The sequence below is a fragment of the Bombina bombina genome, chromosome 1 (genome assembly GCF_027579735.1).
Source record: "Bombina bombina isolate aBomBom1 chromosome 1, aBomBom1.pri, whole genome shotgun sequence".
NCBI classification, from domain to species: Eukaryota; Metazoa; Chordata; class Amphibia; order Anura; family Bombinatoridae; genus Bombina; species Bombina bombina.
Window position 1 is genome coordinate 328330172 of NC_069499.1, and position 23881 is coordinate 328354052.

The window sequence follows — 23881 nt, forward strand, 5'->3', positions numbered from 1 at the left end:
CTTTAGCCTGGGGCTTCGTGGCTTGCGGACAGGTGCTGCCTTCTAGCCCCGTCCCCTTTCTTATGGTGAGGGCTTATGCTCCTCCTTTTGGAGATGTGGTCCCTCTCTTAGGGCTTCTCCTGGTTTCAAGAAGTTGGAACTGTGGGTTAGCCTTCAGAGATGGGTGTTCTAGCCGGCTTCGTGTCGAGACTATGTTGGGCCTTTTTGCTAGATCCTTGGGACTCCAGCCTTGTCGTCTGTTCTGGAGTCGGGTTGGATGGGGGTGGCCATTCTTCCACTCGTTTTTGAGCTTGTTTTGGGGATCTCCTGTTCCCCTGTTTCAGACCTGCCGATGCTTGGGCTGGTCCGGCTGGGAGTGGGTTCTGAGAGACGTTGTCTTTTTCAGGATCTAGGGGGGCATAGTAGCTAGCTCCCTAGGCTTACAAGCAGAAGGTCCAGGTTTACACTACCTTCGGGGTCCCTCTGGTATAGCTTAGTGGTTAGCACACCTAGCTTGGAAACCAAAGGTCGAAAGTTTGAATCCACCCACAGGTTCTGGTTTCTGGGTGTAAGCTCTCTTCTTGGGGCCCTCGATTGAGGTTCTGTGTTTACCCTTTTGGAGACCTGTATGTAGGTCTGGTGGCTGGATTGCCTAGAGTGTGCCCTTTGTCTGGGGGTTTCTTTTTGCAGTCTGTCTTCTTGCTGGTCGCTTCTGCTTCTCAGCAGTATTTTTCTGTGTCATCTTGATAAAGTCTGCATGTTCTTGATTCAGAGTTTTTTTTGTCTTGATTTACAGTTTTTTTTGTTGTAGAATACTTTAGTATTCTAAGTTCGGACAATGTGGGGACTTCAGTTGTCTTTCAGTGCTTTGCATGAGGTTTGAGAGTAAGGTTTCTCTGTTCCTATGCCGGTCTTATACCTCTGGTTTTTGCCGGGTATAGGCGTAGCCTCCCCTTATCTGTCTGGACCGATTTGGGTCTTTGTGACCAGTTTAGGCTGGTGTTCCCTTCATTAGTGCGGGGTGAGTGATAAGGGACGACTGTTGGGTGACGGTGTCTCCCGGAAGACTGTTGAGTCTGATTCTGCAGTCTCTAGCTAGGCTGCTCGACTATCTGCGGGTCAGTGTCCTTGGGGTTTTTCCTTTTAAAGTTTTTTGTTGGGCAATAGTTCAGGCTTGGTGTTCTCAGAATGGGCCGCCTATTGTACTCTCCCATCTTGGCATTCAGTGTCCTCTATAGCTTGGGTATTGTTTACCCAAAAGTAATGAATGCAGCTTTGGACTCCGTTTGAGCCGATGCATGTTGTTTATATTAAATTGTTATCTTGGAAGGTTTTGTTTCTCCTTGCTATTTCTTCTGCTCGCAGAGTTTCTGAGCTTTCTGCTCTGCAGTGTAATTCCCTGTACCTTATTTCTCTTGTTAAGTGTATTCAGTCCACGGGTCATCCATTACTTATGGGATATATTCCCTTCCCAACAGGAAGTTGCAAGAGGATCACCCAAGCAGAGCTGCTATATAGCTCCTCCCCTCACATGTCATACACAGTGATTCTCTTGCAACTCAACTAGATAGGACGTTGTGAGAGGTCTGTGGTGTTTTTTATACTTAGTTTATTTCTTCAATCAAAAGTTTGTTATTTTAAATGGCACCGGAGTGTGCTGTTTGTTCTCAGGCAGTATTTGGAAGAAGAATCTGCCTGCATTTTCTATGATCTTAGCAGAAGTAACTAAGATCCACTGGCTGTTCTCGCACATTCTGAGGAGTGGGGTAACTTTCAGAAAGGGAATAGCGTGTGGGGAATCCTGCAAACAAGGTATGTGCAGTAAATTATTTTTCTAAGGAATGGAATTGACTCAGAAAATACTGCTGATACCGATGTAATGTAAGTACAGCCTTAAATGCAGTAGCAACTGGTATCAGGCTGATGAATGTATGTACAATAAGTCATTTTCTAAGGAATGGAATTTGACTAAGAAAATACTGTTAATACTGAAGTAATGTATGAGCCTTAACTGCAGTAGAAGCGACTGGTAGCAGGCTTATTAATAACACTACCTAACTTTTAAAGTGCATGTTTAAAACGTTTACTGGCATGTTATTCGTTTTTTGTGAGATACTTTGGTGATAAATCTTTTGGGGCATGATTTTCCACATGGCTGTCGTTTATTTCTACATAGAAACGGTTAACTGAGTTTTCCCACTGTTGTAATATGAGTGGGAGGGGCCTATTTTAGCGCTTTTTTGCGCAGTAAAAATTCAGTTTCAGTCTTCCTGCTTCTTCCTCCTTGATCCAGGACGTCTCTAGAGAGCTCAGGGGTCTTCAAAATTCATTTTGAGGGAGGTAATCAGTCACAGCAGACCTGTGACAGTGTGTTTGACTGTGATAAAAACGTTAATTGTTAAATTGATTATCAGTTTTTAGGTATTAAGGGGTTAATTATCCAATTGCTAGTGGGTGCAATGCTTTGCTAACTTAATACATTTACTGTGAAAATTTGGTTGCTATAACTGATTTGGTTCATTGTTATTTCAACTGTGACTATTTTTTGTGCTTCTTAAAGGCGCAGTAGCGTTTTTTATATTGCTTGTAAATTTATTTGAAAGGATTTTCCAAGCTTGCTAGTCTCATTGCAAGTCTGTTTAAACATGTCTGACACAGATGAATCTGTTTGTTCACTATGTTTGAAGGCCAATGTGGAGCCCCACAGAAATATGTGTACTAAATGTATTGATGTCACTTTGAATAAAAGTCAATTTATATCTGTAAAGAAATTATCACCAGAAAACGAGGGGGAAGTTATGCCGACTAACTCTCCTCACGTGTCAGTACATTCGCCTCCCGCTCAGGAGGCGCGTGATATTGTGGCGCCAAGTACATCAGAGAGGCCCATACAAATCACTTTGCAAGACATGGCTGCTGTTATGACAGAGGTATTATCTAAATTGCCTGAATTAAGAGGCAAGCGCGATAGCTATGGGTTAAGGACAGAGCGCGCTGATGATGTGAGAGCCATGTCTGATACTGCGTCACAATTTGCAGAACATGAGGACGGAGAGCTTCATTCTGTGGGTGACGGATCTGATCCAGGGAGACCGGATTCAGAGATTTCTAATTTTAAATTTAAGCTTGAGAACCTCCGTGTATTGCTAGGGGAGGTATTAGCGGCTCTGAATGATTGTAACACGGTTGCAATTCCAGAGAAAATATGTAGGTTGGATAGATACTTTGCGGTACCGGTGTGTACTGACGTTTTTCCTATACCTAAAAGGCTTACAGAAATTATTAGCAAGGAGTGTGATAGACCCGGTGTGCCCTTTTCCCCTCCTCCGATATTTAGAAAAATGTTTCCAATAGACGCCACCACACAAGACTTATGGCAGACGGTCCCTAAGGTGGAGGGAGCAGTTTCTACTTTAGCTAAACGTACCACTATCCCGGTGGAGGATAGTTGTGCTTTTTCGGATCCAATGGATAAAAAATTAGAAGGTTACCTTAAGAAAATGTTTGTTCAACAAGGTTTTATCTTACAGCCCCTTGCATGCATTGCGCCTGTCACTGCTGCTGCGGCATTCTGGTTTGAGTCTCTGGAAGTGGCCATTCGCACAGCTCCATTGGATGAGATTATGGTAAAGCTTAAAGCACTTAAGCTAGCTAATGCATTTGTTTCTGATGCCGTTGTACATTTAACCAAACTAACGGCTAAGAACTCCGGATTCGCCATCCATGCGCGCAGAGCGCTATGGCAAAAAATCCTGGTCAGCTGACGTGACTTCTAAATCTAAATTGCTTAATATTCCTTTCAAAGGGCAGACCTTATTCGGGCCCGGCTTGAAAGAAATTATTGCTGACATTACTGGAGGTAAGGGTCATACTCTTCCTCAGGACAGGGTCAAATCAAAGGCCAAACAGTCTAATTTTCGTGCCTTTCGTAACTTCAAGGCAGGAGCAGCATCAACTTCCTCTGCTCCAAAACAGGAAGGACCTGTTGCTCGTTACAGACAGGGCTGGAAAGCTAACCAGCCCTGGAACAAGGGCAAGCAGGCCAGAAAGCCTACTTCTGCCCCTAAGACAGCATGAAGAGAGGGCCCCCTATCCGGAAACGGATCTAGTGGGGGCAGACTATCTCTCTTCGCCCAGGCTTGGGCAAGAGATGTCCAGGATCCCTGGGCGTTGGAGATCATATCTCAGGGATATCTTCTGGACTTCAAAGCTTCTCCTCCACAAGGGAGATTTCATCTTTCAAGGTTATCAGCAAACCAAATAAAGAAAGAGGCATTTCTACGCTGTGTGCAAGACCTCTTAGTAATGGGGGTGATCCACCCAGTTCCGCGGACGGAACAAGGGCAAGGGTTTTACTCAAATCTGTTTGTGGTTCCCAAGAAAGAGGGAACCTTCAGACCAATCTTGGACCTAAAAATCTTAAACAAATTCCTAAGAGTTCCATCATTCAAAATGGAAACTATTCGAACCATCCTACCCATGATCCAAGAGGGTCAATACATGACCACAGTAGACTTAAAGGATGCCTACCTTCATATACCGATTCACAAAGATCATTATCGGTACCTAAGATTTGCCTTTCTAGACAGGCATTACCAGTTTGTAGCTCTTCCCTTCGGGTTGGCTACGGCCCCGAGAATCTTTACAAAGGTTCTGGGCTCACTTCTGGCGGTTCTAAGACCGCGAGGCATAGCGGTGGCTCCGTATCTAGACGACATCCTGATACAGGCGTCAAGCTTTCAAATGGCCAAGTCTCATACAGAGATAGTTCTGGCATTTCTGAGGTCGCATGGGTGGAAAGTGAACGTGGAAAAGAGTTCTCTATCACCACTCACAAGAGTCTCCTTTCTAGGGACTCTTATAGATTCTGTAGAGATGAAAATTTACCTGACGGAGTCCAGGTTATCAAAGCTTCTAAATGCTTGCCGTGTCCTTCATTCCATTCCACGCCCGTCAGTGGCTCAGTGCAAGGAAGTAATTGGCTTAATGGTAGCGGCAATGGACATAGTGCCATTTGCGCGCCTGCATCTCAGACCGCTGCAATTATGCATGCTAAGTCAGTGGAATGGGGATTACTCAGATTTGTCCCCTCTGCTAAATCTGGACCAAGAGACCAGAGATTCTCTTCTCTGGTGGCTTTCTCGGGTCCATCTGTCCAAGGGTATGACCTTTCGCAGGCCAGATTGGACGATTGTAACAACAGATGCCAGCCTTCTAGGTTGGGGCGCAGTCTGGAACTCACTGAAGGCTCAGGGATTATGGACTCAGGAGGAGAAACTCCTCCCAATAAATATTCTGGAGTTGAGAGCAATATTCAATGCTCTTCTAGCTTGGCCTCAGTTAGCAACACTGAGGTTCATCAGATTTCAGTCGGACAACATCACGACTATGGCTTACATCAACCATCAAGGGGGAACCAGGAGTTCCCTAGCGATGTTGGAAGTCTCAAAGATAATTCGCTGGGCAGAGTCTCACTCTTGCCACCTGTCAGCGATCTACATCCCAGGCGTGGAGAACTGGGAGGCGGATTTTCTAAGTCGCCAGACTTTTCATCCGGGGGAGTGGGAACTTCATCCGGAGGTCTTCGCTCAACTGATTCATCGTTGGGGCAAACCAGATCTGGATCTCATGGCGTCTCGCCAGAACGCCAAGCTTCCTTGTTACGGATCCAGGTCCAGGGACCCGGGAGCGGCGCTGATAGATGCTCTGACAGCCCCTTCGGTCTTCAACATTGCTTATGTGTTTCCACCATTTCCGATGCTACCTCGACTGATTGCCAAAATCAAACAGGAGAGAGCATCGGTGATTCTGATAGCGCCTGTGTGGCCAAGCAGGACCTGGTATGCAGACCTAGTGGACATGTCGTCCTGTCCACCATGGTCTCTACCTCTGAGGCAGGACCTTCTAATACAAGGTCCTTTCAAACATCCAAATCTAATTTCTCTGAGGCTGACTGCAAGGAGATTGAACGCTTGATTCTATCAAAGCGTGGCTTCTCTGAGTCAGTTATTGATACCTTAATACAGGCACGGAAGCCTGTTACCAGAAAAATTTACCATAAGATATGGCGTAAATATTTATATTGGTGCGAATCCAAGAGTTACTCATGGAGTAAGGTTAGGATTCCTAGGATATTGTCTTTTCTACAAGAGGGTTTAGAAAAGGGCTTATCTGCTAGTTCGTTAAAGGGACAGATTTCTGCTCTGTCTGTTCTCTTACACAAACGTCTGGCAGAAGTTCCAGACGTCCAGGCTTTTTGTCAGGCTTTGGCTAGGATTAAGCCTGTGTTTAAGACTGTTGCTCCTCCGTGTAGTTTAAACTTGGTTCTTAAAGTTCTTCAAGGGGTTCCGTTTGAACCCCTTCATTCCATTGATATTAAGCTTTTATCTTGGAAAGTTCTGTTTTTGATGGCTATTTCCTCGGCTCGAAGAGTCTCTGACTTATCGGCCTTACATTGTGATTCTCCTTATCTGATTTTCCATTCAGACAAGGTAGTTCTGCGTACTAAACCTGGGTTTTTACCTAAGGTAGTTTCTAACAGGAATATCAATCAGGAGATTGTTGTTCCATCATTATGTCCTAATCCTTCTTCAAAGAAGGAACGACTTTTGCATAATCTGGACGTAGTCCGTGCCCTGAAGTTCTATTTACAGGCAACTAAAGATTTTCGTCAAACTTCTTCCCTGTTTGTCGTGTACTCTGGTCAGAGGAGAGGTCAAAAAGCTTCGGCAACCTCTCTCTCCTTTTGGCTTCGTAGCATAATACGTTTAGCCTATGAGACTGCTGGACAGCAGCCCCCTGAAAGAATTACAGCTCATTCCACTAGAGCTGTGGCTTCCACCTGGGCCTTTAAAAATGAGGCCTCTGTTGAACAGATTTGCAAGGCTGCAACTTGGTCTTCGCTTCACACTTTTTCAAAATTTTACAAATTTGACACTTTTGCTTCTTTGGAGGCTGTTTTTGGGAGAGAGGTTCTACAGGCAGTGGTTCCTTCCGTTTAAGTTCCTGCCTTGTCCCTCCCATCATCCGTGTACTTTGGCTTTGGTATTGGTATCCCATAAGTAATGGATGACCCGTGGACTGAATACACTTAACAAGAGAAAACATAATTTATGCTTACCTGATAAATTTATTTCTCTTGTAGTGTATTCAGTCCACGGCCCACCCTGTCTTTTAAGGCAGATCTAAATTTTAATTAAAACTCCAGTCACCACTGCACCCTATGGTTTCTCCTTTCTTGTCTTGTTTCGGTCGAATGACTGGATATGACATGTGAGGGGAGGAGCTATATAGCAGCTCTGCTTGGGTAATCCTCTTGCAACTTCCTGTTGAGAAGGGAATATATCCCATAAGTAATGGATGACCCGTGGACTGAATACACTACAAGAGAAATAAATTTATCAGGTAAGCATAAATTATGTTTTTTCATGCAGATAAGGCAGCCCTTTTTACTAAATTGGGGTTTCTCCCTAAGGTGGTTTCGGATTGAAACATTAATCAGGAAATTGTTGTTTCTTCTTTTTGTCCTAATCCTTCTTCTCATAAGGAACGTCTTTTGCATAACCTGGAGGTTGTGCGTGCTCTAAAATTTTATATACAAGCTACTAAACTAAATTTCTACTACTCTTTCCCTCTGGTTAAGAAGTATGATGATTGGGTGGCAGAGCCGATAGTTGGAACGGATGGACGTGTGGTCTCTGAGCTCCTGCCTTTAAGCTTTAATAATTGGGTTTTATAGTATATATCTGAATACTTTTTTTTTTTTTTTTAAATTCTTTTTATTGCGGAAACACAGGTACACAAACAAATGAGTATGCATATACATGTACAGGGTAGAGCAAGAACAAAATTACAATTCACAGTCTAAAATAAGTGCGTAATACTAAACAGCAGAACACTATTAGTAATGATAAAGTTGTTAGAGTTTGATACAGAAAAACATCAGTTTCTATTTTCAGATATATATGGGCTGTACAAGCTTGAGCACTTGATCTTTGTGCCATATAAAATTAATTGATGCAGTTAGAGGTATAAGAGCTAGTCAAGCACCATTTGATGATGAACCCGTGCATCCTGGTTTTATAATAATAATAACAAAATGAAAAAATAAAATAATATAAAACAGAACAAAGCAAACACAACTTTTACAATTTAACATTTAGTTTCCCCCTATTGCTCCATAGCACAGAAATGTGGTTTGCAGATCACAGGAGCAAAAACAGTGTTAAAGAGACACACAAATTATCCCTGTGAGCACCTATGCTTGAATTTTCCTGACTTGTTCCCATGCAGAGAAATACTGTCTATGTATACACCAGTAGACTCACAGTAGGTATAATAGGTAGTTTCTAAGCCGGGGGGGAAATAACCATTGTGTCTCAATTTTGGAGCATTAAACACAGTAAAACAGGGTTAACAGAACAACAATAACAGATTTAAAGTGTGGCACTTTTGTAGAAGTGGGGCTGAATTATGCTATGCTCCTTTCCAAGACTATGTGTGAGATCTAGTGTTCATAGTCATAGTTCTCAGTTACAAGATTCTAGGGTAATAAGATGTAAATACAATCGGTAGATAATCATGTGACTGTCTCCTATCAGGAATAGAATGCCAGTTTCTATCTATGGGCAAACAGTATCAGAGAATTCCCTTCCTTCAAGTGACTCGTACCTCAGACAGCAATAACCGTATGTAAATTGTCATTAAGTATGTCACGAGGTAAATAAAACAATAATGATAAAATAAAGTTAAGGTATGGAGATAGCAGCCTGACATTGTAGTTTTATGTGTAGAATAAAAAGTTTCACATCAGCTTATTGCTCAGGTAAATGAGGCAACAAAGTATTTAACCCCCTATTATATGGATAAAATGAGTTAAGTTCAGCCAACACCCATTAGAACAAAATAAAACAAATAGCCAACGGGGCCAGGATTAAGAACCAAACCTGAGAACACATTCAGGAAATGTCTAACATGGCAAGGCTTTTTCCATCGACATTACAGTTAAAATATAGCGGACATGTAAATTAGCCATGCAACAAAAAACTTCTATTATGATAATGAGGCTAAGCTACTCAGCCAGTTGGATCTAGAATATGTCCATTTAGCCGATTCCACTCCTGTATTTCTTAGCCCACAAAGAGTTAAAACCACAGATCGCTTCGCTTTGCCTGCACAATAGCAGATGCCGTGAAGTAAAAGGTGTCACACAGTTTCTTCTTATCTCCAAGTCCTGCATCATACAGTCTTTTTGAATCTTGGGTTCCATTACATTCCTTATGCGAGAGAGCGTGTCAGCCTTTGCAGAATGAGCGATCATCCAGCGCCCTGATTGTACGGAGGGCCGATCTGCTGTCGGTATAGGTAGGTAGGAAAGAGCGATATGTAGTGGATCTTCTATAGTGTAGTCACTCAAAGCTTGTTGTGAACTGGAGTAGGTAGCCACATTCGGCACAGAGGATATCCAAGGAGTGTGAGTTGAAGCTCTGCCGTTGCGGGAGTCAGGCTGTGTATCATCCGACAACATGGAGTCACTTGCAGAGTCATGCTTCAATTGTTGTTTACATCGCAGGTCTGTATTAGCGATTATAGGGGTAATTGACAGCAACGGGTCTTTGTCAGTTCTTATGGGGCAGGACCTCTTGGTTGCCTGGACCGCTGCATGTAGATTTCCGTAGCTTAGAAATAAACTCTCGAAAATAGGCATAAAAGTTGCGGTTATCTGTACCGCAGTGTCCCATTCTGACTCCATTGCTAATCGCCCACGTGGGTATCAACACCCTAACACCTCCGGGGGCTAGAGCAGGTGATAGGCTCTGCACAGTCCTTATCGGTCGGCGATATCCGTTGGAGGAATACCCGACAATATATAACTGTGGGGAAGGCGGAATGGCAGCAAGAAATCAGCTATTATAATGTTTTTTCGCTCTCAATGTCGGAGCTCTCGTTCTTTGCTGCCGTCCGCTAAGCCCTCCCACCGGAAGTCATATCTGAATACTTTTTATTGGGAAATACTCACATCCTGAACTATAGTGCCCACCACTACTGAAGATCGGATCTATGCTCTGGGACCGGGCACCCAACCTATGTTTTTCAGTGGAGCAGCATAGAGGGCGACCACGCGGTACCTGAAACCACATAATTTGTTTACAGACCTGACTGATGCAGCGGTTATAGCTTGAGGTGGACCTGTACATCTTATATAAGAACCCTCTCTATGGAACCTATACCCTGCAGGATTTTGAAAAGTGGTCCGCAATCTATGGTGTTTAGGCTGCCACATAATTCCCCCTCTACAAGAGGTTGGAGCGCTGCTAGAGGCCCACTTTTCAAAGCTGCATGCAGTGATAACGGAGGAATGGGACAGCTTGAAAGAAGCATGTAGACCTTTCGTTCGGTGGTCCAAGCCACTGACCGAGCCTCTAATTGCACCATACTTCCCTGATACGTAGGGCACTGAAGAAGAAGCTCCCTTTAATTAGCAAACTTAGGTCCCCACAGATCTTATGGAAGACATACAGCCTGAACAGTTCATATTCATTGCGGAGTCTTGGGCGGAGTGCAACGCAATGTGTCTGCCCATGCTACCTAAACCCTCTGCTACCTGGAATACAGTCACAACTTGTCAACTTGTCTATGTCAAGGAGCTGAACGGATCGATGTCCCGAAATACCACTAGCCATCTTGCCTCTGAGCCCTGTCGGAGGGCACCGCTATAATTTAACAGCCCTCAACAGGACACAGGGTCATAGCACATATACAGCTGCTGTGCTACCTCCCCTAAAGGCTTCTACCGATAACGCCACAATGATCCAAGCACTCCGTGGCAGGGTCCCCAGACCCACATTGTTTTTGATGGCGGCGGTCCCATTCTCATGGATGTCCTGCGACATAGGTGATCATGCAGGTGAAATTAACCATGGGACAGAGACACTCTTTCCCACTTTACACCCCACAACAGCATAAGAACCCATTCCACAAGAGAGGAGTGGGGTAAACTGACTTGAGGAGCTAACCTGATAGACTGTTTTTTGTAGCACCCTCCTTTTTCTATTTTTTGTAAAGTGCCGGTGAAGCCTCTGACTTTACCAGTCTGGGAGCAACATGTTCTTTATGGCTATATTTTGTTTATGTGTAGAAATCTTAACTATTTAAAAACATTTCATATAAATTGCTGCCACCATGCTGTTGGTGTTCAGCTCGCACCAAATAGTACCATGCTCAACGGTGGGAAACATACTGTATTAATTTCTCCCAATATTGAGTAAATGAAGCGGTGGTGTCACTTGATTGAGTAACTAGTGATGAACATGTGTGTAGGATGTTACCTATCATTACCGTCAGGGATAATATTATTAAACGTGTACACTACCTGATACACTAATACACCCTATAATTATCAGAGAGGATAGCAAAAATAATATATATCTAAACTAGTTTATAAGAGTGTGCAACGGTTTCATGAGTGTTTAACCCTCTGTAGCCTGTTTATAAGAGTGTGCAACAGTTTCATGGGTATTTAATCCTCTTTAGCCTGTTTATTAGAGTGTGCAACAGTTTCATGGGTGTTTAATCCTCTGTAGCCTATATATAAGAGTGTGCAACAGTTTCATGGGTGTTTAATCCTCTGTAGCCTGTTTCCTATTACTGTGTGATTTTTCAGGTCCCTCTGCATGAATACTATTCCCTATATGAAGAGACTATTGTTTAAACTGCTTCAATATCACTTCGCAGCTACTCTGAGGGCATATATTCAACACCTATGGTTACTTTCGCCTAGTGTTCATAGACAGGAAGAGTTCAAATTCTTATGTCCTTAAGCTATGGCCCTTGTCATGTATATTAATCTGCCCATCAATGACTACAATGATAGCAATATAATTGTAAATTCTGGCTCTATATGGCAATTATCTTGACTATGATCTATAATACCTCATTGAGATATGTTAGTACATAATCTTCTAGCTATGGAGCGACCCTTATGGATGAGTATTGACAACTGAGCTCTCTAGAGACCAGGCTCCACAGGGGGAGTTGATCTCTCACTGTGATGTTGGGGTGGTTCTGCTACCTACGGCCGGGGTGGCGGGGCTGGCCCGACTTGCATAAGATGATATGAGAGAAATGAGTAAGGGTTTAAGGCTAGCATATAATACCCTGATAGTTCCTAGCTTAGCTCAACTTTAAAATTAGTTCTGTTCTAGTTACCATGAATGTCTACTACACGTATTCCAATATCAAGATGGAGAAATGGACCACTCCAGTCCCACCTATAATGTTGATTAGCAATGTATGAACAGGTATTGATATACTATTTTCACCAAATCTAGAGGTTAAACAGTTTTATCACACGTATCATAGAAAGTTTATATTCATGCTATGATGGTATTCTTGTTTGTTTTATTTTAGGGACAGTTTTGCAATTCACTTCTTATATACTTATATACTAAAGAATTGTAGGTTAGATATGTCAGTTTCACTTTCTGCGTTAAATAATTGAAAAATATGAGATTCTCTATTGGAGGTCCAAGAGTGGCCCCCTTTTGTCCTTTGATACCCTCTGTAACAGCATAATGTTGTCCTGGGGGCCCAAGAGTGGCCCCATAAAATATTTAGAGGGCATACAGCCCATATGGCATAGTGATTATCTAAGTATATGTATATGCAGTCTCACTGAAGCTTGTTTTGTTTACTTTGCGTTATACCTTTCTCTGTTCCTTATGTGAGTATGTATTTATGGAAAGTATCTTGCTGTACAGATTTCGTTATCATAAATTGTTTATGTGCCTAAAATTTAAATCTCAAGAAAAAAAAAAAAAAAAAAAAATATATATATATATATATATATATATATAAAAAAAAGTATGATGATTGGACAGCAGCCTCCTGAGAGAATTACGGCTCATTCCACTAGGGCTGTCTCTTCATCTTGGGCTTTAAAAAATGAAACTTCTGTGGAACAAATTTGCAAGGCTGCAACATGGCCCTCTTTGCATATTTTTCCATCTAATACGAGGAGAGTCCATGGTTTCATTCTTTACTTGTGGGAAATACAGAACCTGGCCACCAGGAGGAGGAAAAGACACCAAAGCCAAAAGCTTAAGTACCTCCCCCACTCCCCTCATCCCCCAGTCATTTTTTGCCTTTCGTCACAGGAGGTTGGCTGAGAAGTGTCAGAAGATTTCGCAGTAGTCCTTTATGGAAGGTAGTACTCTTCGAAATGGGACTGGAGTTTTAAGTAATCCTGTCAGCCTCTCAGTGAGAGCATGGACGAAAGTTAGAGTCTGGAGATGCAGGGAGAGTCTTTCTGCGAAACCATCCCGACTCATATTAACAGCTCCTTAAGCAATCAGCGTTGACGAGTTTTGCTGCCTGCTTTCTTCACTCAAGTCCATGTCAGGAGCGATGCTCTACACTATCAAACTTGAGAGGCCGTTTTCCTGTTCCACGGCGTTGATTCCAGTAAGATCAGTTAATTTTTTATATATGTAATGATAATGCAAGAAGACAGGGTCACAGTGTGGCTCCTTTTATCTGTGTAGAATCAAGGGTTAATATCTCAGGAACGTGATTAATGAACAGGGGGGATGTATACATGATTGCTTTATTGTGTTTTTTGCTTAGACATGTGTGAGATGTGGCTCGGGCAATGTGGAACAGTCAGGCCTTTCCTTCCTTGGATTACTGCGCAGCCTGTTTAGATGGCACGCTTTTTCTTGGCTGCAGGGGCGGTCCTGCACGGCGACCTGGTGTGACTTTTCCTCTTCCTTTCCTGACCGTCGTGTTGCAGGAGACGAAAGTGATTTTCCCTGTGGGCCTGGGTCATTGGAGGTGTTGAGTGCCCTGGCCATTGGGAGTATAAAGATGCCATTTCATTCTTGTTGAAGTCTATATTAAAGGTGCAAGCTATAGAGGACTCTTTACCTAAATCTAATGCTTGTGTTTTTTTGTGAGGAGGCTTCGGTATGTTCCACATGTCTAAAAGAAATAAGATGTTTAGTACCACTGAGCCGTCCACCTCTGAGGGCTCTCCGTCCCGCGAGGTGCGTTTCCTACATTCATCTCCGATTACACATGCAGCTCCCCAGTGCACTTCTAATCCTCCTGCGGGAGGGGCCATACTGCCACCTGATTTTGCTGAGCAGTTGCAAGCGGCGTTGTCTGCGATCTTTAGTGCTTTACCTCGCCAGGCAAGCGAAAGGTTAAACATTGGTATCCTTACCACGTGTCATCTACTCAGTCGGATGTGTCTGAGTAGATTATCCACTGATGCAGAGGATTCAGATACTTTCGGAGGACTCTCTCTCTGGGTTGGAATCTGCGGCCTCTAAACCTCCGGTTGCGGAGGAACCAGACTTTAGGTTTAGGATGGAGAACTTACACTTTTTATTAAGAGGTGTTGGCTACTCTTGAGGTTCCGGAACCGAAGTTACCGCAGGAACCTTCTATTCCTAAGCTCAGTAAGGTTTATAAGGACAGGGTAGTGCCCCAGACTTTCCCGGTTCCCGTAAAGATGGCAAATATTATAATGAATGAATGGGAAAGGCTTGGATCGTCTTTTTCCCCTTCTTCGTTTTAAATTTTTTTTCCCTGTTCAAGATTCATAGCTAGAATTGTGGGTATCTGTCCCTAAGGTAGACTGAGCTATCTCCACGCTCTCTAAGCGCACCACTATCCCGCTTGAGGATAGTTCTTTGTTTAAGGAACCCATGTATAAGAAATTAGAGACCCTGTTAAGAAAGATGTTTCAACACACAGGGTTCGTTTTTCAGCCTGCAGCTGCGGTGGCGGGAGCCGCTACCTATTGATGTGACTCTGTCAGAAATGGTTGAGGTGGAGACTTCCCTCGAGGAGATACAGGAAAGAATTAGGGCCCTGAAGGTTGCTAATTCGTTTATCTGTGATGCTAATATGCAGATTATTCGCTTGAATGCCAAGACATCAGGCTTTTCTGTTCTGTCCCGGAGGGCTCTGTGGTTGAAGTCGTGGTTTGCTGACATGACGTCCAAATCTAGATTGCTTTCTCTTCCGTTTAAGGGAAAGATTCTCTTTGGTCCAGGCCTAGACTCTATCCTATCCACGGTTACGGGGGACAAGGGTGCCTTTCATTCTGATAAGTCCCAACGAAAGCAACCAGCTGCGAAACCCGAGCAGTCCAAGGGATCTTGGAAGCCTTCTCAGTCTTGGAATAAAACCAAGCAGAGCAAGAAACCTGCTGAGACAAAAACGGCATGATCTGTCTCTGGGTCTCGCGGAGGCTTTGATGAGAGACATATTGGATCCTTGGGTTCTGGAGGTTGTTGCCCAGGGTTACAGGATATGTTTTTAAAACTCATCCTCCCAGGGGCAGATTCCTCTTGACAAATCTATCGTCAAGACCAGAGAAACAAGATGCCTTTCTAGAGTGTGTAAGGGATCTCTCCTCTCTAGGAGTAATTGTACTGGTACCTCTAGCAGAAAGGGGTCTAGGGTACTTTTCAAACCTGTTCGTGGTTCCAAAGAAGGAGGGCACGTTTCGCCCGATTCTGGACCTAAAGTGCTTAAACAAGTTTCTGTCGGTACCATCGTTCAAAATGGAGACGATAAGGTCTATACTGCCCCTAGTTCAAGAGGGTCAGTTTATGTCTGCGATAGACTTGAAGGATGCTTACCTTCATGTGCCAATACACAAGGATCACTTCAGGTTCTTAAGGTTCACCTTTCTGGATCAGCACTTCCAGTTTGTAGCTCTTCACTTCGGGCTTGCTACTGCTCCAAGAATATTCACAAAGGTTCTCGGAGCTCATCTCGCGGTGGCGAGATCCAGAGTGATAGCAGTAGCTCCTTATCTGGACGACATCCTGGTTCAGGCTCCGTCCTACCGGGTGGCAGAGGAACATTCGACAGCTCTTCTCCTTCTTCTGCAATCTCATGGTTGGAAGATAAACTCAGAAAAGAATTCTCTGGTTCCCAGTACCAAAGTAGAGTTCCTGGGCACAATAATCGATTCCATAGCCATGAAGATATTCCTAACAGACCAGAGACGTTGCAAGATTGTCTCCAGCTGTCTTGCCCTTCAATCCTCTTCAAGGCCATCAGTGGCCCAGTGCATGGAGGTGATTGGGCCCATGGTATCCGCTATAGATGTCATTCCATTCGCCAGATTCCATCTGAGGCCTCTTCAGTGCCGTGGGGATTCAACCTAGTTTACATATTTCCACCGTTACCACTTCTACCTCGTGTAGTGGCACGCATCAAACAGGAGCCAGCGTCAACTATTCTGATTGCTCCACCGTGGCCACGGAGGACGTGGTTTGTGGATCTAGTGGGGATGTCCTCGTCCCCTCCGCAGAGGTTGCCCTGTCACAGGGATCTGCTGGTACAGGGTCCCTTTGTGCATCAGAATCTAAATTCTCTGAGGCTGACTGCTTGAAGATTGAACGCTTAGTCTTAGCCAGAAGAGGCTTTTCTGAGAGGGTGATTGATACTCTCATTGAAGCCAGAAAGCCGGTCACCCCTTGCATCTATCATAAGGTATGGAGGACCTACTTACTCTAGTGTGAATCTCGTAGATATTCCTGGCATAAGGTCAGGGTATCCAGAATTTTTTCCTTCCTCTAGGATGGTTTGGAGAAGGGACTTGCCGCCAGTTCCCTAAGGGGACAGATCTCTGCGCTATCAGTGTTGTTACACAAGAAGCTCGCTGGGCTCCCTGATATTCAGTCTTTTGTTCAGGCTCTGTCCAGGATCAGGCCTGTGTTTAGAGATTCTGCTCCTCCTTGGAGTTTAAATCTGGTTCTGAAGGTTTTGCAGGGGACTCCGTTCAAGCCTATGCATTCTCTTGACATTAAGACTCTGTCTTGGAAGGTTCTTTTTCTACTGGACATTGCTTCGGCACGCAGGGTGTCTGAATTAGCGGCCTTGCAATGTGAGCCTCCTTACCTTGTTTTTCATGCGGATAAGGCCGTCATTTGCACTGCTCTGGGATTTCTCCCTAAGGTAGTGTGTGATTTGAACATTAATCAGAAAATTCTGGTTCCTTCCTTGTGTCCTAATCCCTTCTTCTGCGAAGGAACGGTTACTTCATTACTTGGATGTGGTTCGAGCCTTGAAATTCTGTCTTCAGGCTACAAAGGATTTCAGACAAACTTCATCTTTATTTGTGGTCTATTCGGGGAAGCGCAAGGGGCAGAAGGCTTCTTCCACTTCTCTATCCTTTTGGCTGAGGAGCTTGATTCGTTTGGCCTATGAGACAGAGGGACATAAGTCTCCTCAGAGGATTACGGCTCACTCTACTAGAGCTGTGTCTTCTTCTTGGGCCTTTAAGAATGAGGCCTCTATGGAGCAGATTTGTAGGGCGGCTACCTGGTCCTCCTTACACACTTTTACAAAATTTTTACAAATTTGACGTTTTTTTGCTTTGGCTGAAGCTGTTTTTGGGAGAAAGGTTTTGCAGACTGTGGTGCCCTCAGTATAGGGTCCGCCTTGCTTTTTAACCTCCCGTTGTTCATTCAGTGTCCTCTAGAGCTTGGGTATTTGTTTCCCACAAGTAATTAATGAAGCCGTGGACTCTCCTCGTATTAGATGGAAAACATAAATTATGCTTACCTGATAATTTAATTTCCATCGTTACGAGGAGAGTCCACGGCTCCCGCCCGGTTCTCCGTTGGCTGGACCTAAATTTCTTTTGTTTCTATTTTTGGCACCATTTATACCCTGATATTTCTCCTACTGTTCCTTGTTCCCTTGGCAGAATGACTGGGGGATGAGGGGAGTGGGGAAGGTATTTAAGCCTTTGGCTGGGGTGTTTTTGCCTTTTCCTGGTGGCCAGGTTCTGTATTTCCCAAAAGTAATGAATGAAGCTGTGGACTCTCGTCGTAACGATAGAAATTAAATTATAAGGTAAGCATAATTAGTTTTTTTCCCAAATTCTTCAAATGTGATACTTTTGCCTCGGCTGAAGCCTCTTTTGGGAGAAAGTTTGTTCAAGCGGTGGTGTCTTCTGTTTAGGTCCTCCTGTCTTGCTATCCCTCCCTTTTCATTCCGTGTCCTCCAGCTTGGGTATTGGTTCCCACTAGTAATTGGAATGACGTTGTGGACTCTCCATGCCATAGGAAAGAAAACAAAATGTATGCTTACCTGATAAATTTATTTCTGCTATAATTCAGAAGTTTTTTTGAGTAAACCTCAAGCACCTCTATTCCCTTGTGCTTCTTCTTCTTCCATTTTCCTTTGGCTGAATGACGGGGATTATGGGTAAGGGATGTTAAACTTAAAGGGACACTGAACTCAAAAATGTTCTTTCGCAATTCAGATAGAGCATGCAATTTTAAGCAACTTTCTAATTTACTCCTATTATCAATGTTTCTTCTTTCTCTTGCTATCTTTATATGAAAAAGAAGGCATCTAAGCTTTTTTTCTTGGTTCAGAACTCTGGACAGCAGTTTTTGATTGGTGGATGAATTTATCCACCAATCAGCAAGGACAACCTAGGTTGTTCTCTAAACTTACATTCTTGCATTTCAAATAAAGATACTAAGAAAATAAAGAACATTTGATAATAGGAGTAAATTAGAAAGTTCTTAAAATGTCATGCTCTATCTGAATCACAAAAGAAAAAATTTGGGTACAGTGTCCCTTTAACAGCTTTGCTAGGTTGCTCTTTGCCTCCTCCTGCTGGCCAGGAGTTGAATATCCCACTAGTAATTGAAATTACGTTGTGGACTCTCCATGCCTGGAAAAAAAGAAATTTATCAGGTAAGCATTGTTTTCTGTGCGTTTTCTAAGAGTTTATGAAATCTGTATTTTTATTTCAGCTGTCTGAGAAACATTAAAAGTAGAATTTATGATACAAGATAGCCAACTATGATACAGTTTTTAACTTCTGATGTCATCACGTATTTCAGTCAACATTCTGTCTTCTTACCTACTGCAACAAACTGCCTTTTATCCAGCTGTCCAGCTATCTCTCACTGGACGCATATACAGGTTATAGCGAGAAAGTGATGATGGGGGAAAAAAAGTGTATTCCATTTAATGCGTGATTTGGGCTCTTCCAAATGTTCCAAGTAAAGCTGTCAGATAGCTTTGCCTTTGCTTAGGAGTTGTGGCTGTTTTGGAATAATGACTTCAACAGTTCTTTATTGCACCCGGCTGTCCTTCATTGTAAGGAGTAAAGTTTACACAGCTTCTGAACAGGTGCAGGAAGCTCAGCCTTAGCAATTCTTGAAATTAATACATTATTCTTTATTAAATTTGAGCTTTTTTTGGAGTTGTATAATAATCTTTTTTTTTTGCATCAACAAGGTCTTTCATTACCTGCTTATAGGCTTGCTAAAACTGTCAAATGCTTCATTGTTGCTTCTTTTCCTTATTAGTTTTTGGTGTTCTAAGTTTATTTGTTGATTAGCAGCCTCCATTTTAACATCTGTCAACCTTTGACTGGTCTATAATACATTTTCTGGTTATGCACATCTGAAGTCCTTTGTTAGTGCTGCTGTTCATTTTTACACATGCACTTTGAATTCCTGACCAGGGGGTAGAGGGCACGGGGAGGGAGCGGGTGGGAACCGCTACACTATAGAAAAAGGTGTAATAAAAATATTTTTAAAAGGGGATAAAAAGTAAAAAAAAAAAAAGATCAGTGAGGTGGTGGGGGTTGGTCTGTGGGGGGTGGGGAAGCTACACCAAGATGGCCCCCAATAAGGCAGATGGGGGAGGGTTAGAGAGCTGTTTTTGGGGGGGAGGGATCAGGGAGGTTGGGGGCTAAGGGGGAATGCTACACCGCAGCATATGTAAATATGCTAAAAAAAATAAATAAAAAAACCCTTTTATTTTAGTACTGGCAGACTTTCTGCCAGTTCTTAAGATGGCGGGGACAATTGTGGGGTGGGGGAGGGAAAGGAGCTGTTTGGGAGGGATCAGGGGGTCTGATGTGTCAGGTGGGAGGCTGATCTCTACACTAAAGCTAAAATGAACCCTGCAAGCTCCCTACAAATTACCTAATTAACCCCCTCACTGCTAGCCATAATACACGTGTGATGCACAGCAGCATTTAGCGGCCTTCTAATTACCAGAAAGCAACGCCAAAGTCATATATGTCTGCTATTTCTGAACAAAGGGTATTCCAGAGAAGCATTTACAACCATTTGTGCCATAATTGCACAAGCTGTTTGTAAATAATTTCAGTTGAGAAACCTAAAATTGTGAAAAATTTAATTTTTTTTGTTAATTTGATCGCATTTGGCGGTGAAATGGTGGCATGAAATATACCAAAATGGGCCTAGATCAATACTTTGGGTTGTCTACTACACTAAATCTAAAATTAACCATACAAGCTCCCTACAAGCTCCCTAATTAACCCCTGCACTGCTGGGCATAATACACATGTGGTGCGGAGCAGCATTTAGCGGCCTTCTAATTACCAAAAAGCCACGCCAAAGCCATATATGTCTGCTATTTCTGAACAAAGGGGATCCCAGAGAAGCATTTTCAACCATTTGTGCCATAATTGCACAAGCTGTTTGTAAATGATTTCAGTGAGAAACCTAAAATTGTGAAAAATTTAACGTTTTCTTTAATTTGATCGCATTTGGCGGTGAAATGGTGGCATGAAATATACCAAAATGGGCCTAGATCAATACTTGGGGTTGTCTACTACGCTAAAGCTAAAATTACCCCAAAAAGCTCCCTACATGCTCCCTAATTAACCCCTTCACTGCTGGGCATAATACACGTGTGGTGCGCAGTGGCATTTAGCGGCCTTCTAATTACAAAAAGCTACGCCAAAGCCATATATGTCTGCTATTTCTGAATAAAGGGGATCCCAGAGAAGAATTTACAACCATTTATGCCATAATTGCACAAGCTGTTTGTAAATAATTTCAGTGAGAAACCGAAAGTTTGTGAAAAAAATTGTGAAAAAGTGAACGATTTTTTGTATTTGATCGCATTTGGCGGTGAAATGGTGGCATGAAATATACCAAAATTGCCCTAGATCAATACTTTGGGATGTCTACTAAAAAAATATATATACATGTCAATGGCTATTCAGGGATTCCTGACAGATATCAGTGTGCCAATGTAACTAGCGCTAATTTTGAAAAAAAAAAAAAATGGTTTGGAAATAGCAAAGTGCTACTTGTATTTATGGCCCTATAACTTGCAAAAAAGGAAAGAACATGTAAACATTGGGTATTTCTAAACTCAGGACAAAATTTATAAACTATTTAGCATGGATGTTTTTTGGTGGTTGTAGATATGTAACAGATTTTGGGGGTCAAAGTTAGAAAAAGTGTTTTTTTTTTCCATTTTTCCTCATATTTTATAATTTTTTTTATAGTAAATTATAAGATATGATGAAAATAATGGTATCTTTAGAAAGTCCATTTAATGGCGAGAAAAACGGTATATAATATGTGTGGGTACAGTAAATGAGTAAGAGGGAAATTACAGCTAAACACAAACACCGCAAAAATTTAAAAATAGCCTTGGTCCCAAACGGACAGAAAATGGAAAAGTGCTGTGGTCATTAAAGGGTTAAAGAAAGTTCCTCGTTGTATGTAATTATAATCATAAGCTCCAGTCATAGTGATACCGCTGTGTTTACAGTTTACCACACATGTTATTGGTGTAAAACTAGATTAAACTTGTACGGAACTTTTTTTCCATTCAGCATTTGGAGTTTTACCTTTCCAATTCCTAAATGTTCTATGTTTATTTTCCACAGACGCGAAGAACCTGAAACTAAGAAAGCTAAAGGAGAAGATGACAATTTTAGCCTCTCACATCTGGCTGATGGGAATGTCACTTCTGTAAGGACTATTGTATTTTGTACTGTTATTTTTTTCCACTGTTGCTTCCCTTATGCTTATCTTGTGTTTTCTCATTCATTTGAAACTACCCTGCTCTTGTTCCACCTACTCACCTTATTCATATTATCCCGTGTTTTCTTATTTATAAAAAAATAGTAGTAATATAATTGCACACATAATCTAGTTAAAGGGGCACTAAAGTCAAAGTGCAACATGAATATCTTTTAATTAAGCAAAAAGCGCAATAGAAAAATTATAGTTGTTTCAACATTGATGATGACTTCATTATGTATCTAGATGCAGACTTTTTTAAAGGGGCAGTTAACACCAGCATTTTTGTTGTTTAAAAAGAAAGATAATCCCTTTATTACCCATTCCCTAGTTTTGGATAACCAACACTGTTATAGAAATACACTTTTTACCTCTGTGATTACCTTGTATCTAAGCCTCTGCAAACTGCCCCCTTATTTCAGTACTTTTGACAGACTTGCATTTTAGCCAATCAGTTCTGACTCCTAGGTAACTCCATGTGCGTGAGCTCAATGTTATCTATATGAAACACATGAACTAATGCCTTCTAGTGGTCAAAATGCATTCAGATAAGAGGCAGTCTTCATGGTCTAAGAAATTAGCATATGAACCCCCTAGAATTTAGCTTTCAGCTAAGAATACAAAGAGAACAAAGCAAAGTTGGTGATAAAAGTAAATTGGAAAGTTGTTTCAAATTACATTCCCTATTTAAATGCTGAAAGTTTTTTTTGGACTTGTCTGTCCCTTTAACACTTAAAGGACAGTAAATATTACATTTTCTTTTTAAGAAACAGAATCATTATTAAAAGCCACCATACCCCAATAAAAATGTTTTGAAATTAAGCGTATTGTAAGCATTTTCTTTTAGGTTTTTTTTTAGTTTTTAATTTTTTTATTGAGATTCAACAGTCAGACATAGTCTCACATTTCAATAGACACATATAACAAAAGGCACATTCAAAAGGCACATAGAGGAAATGAGTGGACACGCAGGTCCAAAATGGTCACTGTAAGAAATCAATGATCTGTAATTAATCCTTCCATCATATCGGAAGGGAAATCTAAAACCGTAGAAGTAAATAGCATTTTCTTTTTTACTATACTAAGCAATGATCGGCTCTGTCAATCTAAATCCAAGTCTCCCCTCAGCAATGCACCCACAGTGAGGGAAGCTATCCTGCACATGCTTTGTATGGGAGTCTGGTGGCTTTCTTTTAATACTGATTTTGTTTCTGCAAAAAAAAGTTAAGATTTACTGTCTGTTTAACCATTAATATCAAATATTGATACGGGGCAAATAATTTCATATCTATTTGATTATTTTATAATTAATCTTCTTCTAAACATCACTGCAATCCTAAATTTATATTTAGACAATTATATTTTAGTACATGTTTAGAAATGTAAAAGCATGCTAACAGCATACTAACAGCATATGCTAAATACAAAAGCTTGATAGTAAACTATCAAGCTTTTGTATTTATTAACATCTGAACTGAACATGTATATTTTGGAATGCCATTTCCAGTCTAAATTCAAGGTATAGGAGGTGTTATCCCTTCACACATACAATACATTTTAAACTATTTTAATATTTGTGTTATTGCTGGCTTTCATAATTGATTCCATTGCTTTGAATTTGAAATCATGCAAAGCACTTCACAGAGGAATTTTGATGGACTGGGGGCCATATTTCGGATGAATGAACGGAAGCTCTATCCTTTCTCTAATAAGTTGTATTATTTTTTTCCATAAAACTCTGCAAAATTAGCAACAGGGCCATAATTGTGTTCAACCATTTCCGTGCTTTCCAAGCACAATATTATTCCTTTTTAAGATGATTCTTACTTTAAAGGGGCAGTAATCACGTGTGAGATTTTAATATAAAAATGTTTAGTAATGCATTTTGCAGTATACATGGAAATGCACTCTGTTGACTTTTCAAGGCTAACCCTGCTACATTTATTTCCCTTGTTGGCTTTTCACTCAAGTCTAGATTGGCTCCTCAAAATGAGACAAGTGGTGGATTGGACTTGGTTTATATGTCTATATCAAGACTTGTACTTTTAACAAGCTTCTGG

At 41.9% G+C, this 23881-nt stretch overlaps 1 protein-coding gene across 1 annotated transcript in view; it reads left to right on the forward strand.

Moving 5' to 3' along the window:
- XRCC5 (X-ray repair cross complementing 5) overlaps positions 1-23881 on the forward strand; it is a 484719-nt gene that overhangs the window by 308590 nt on the left and 152248 nt on the right. The window contains exon 16 of the mRNA XM_053698104.1: positions 21686-21770. Within this exon, the coding sequence (XP_053554079.1) occupies positions 21686-21770 (85 nt within the window). The remainder of the gene's footprint in view (positions 1-21685; positions 21771-23881) is intronic.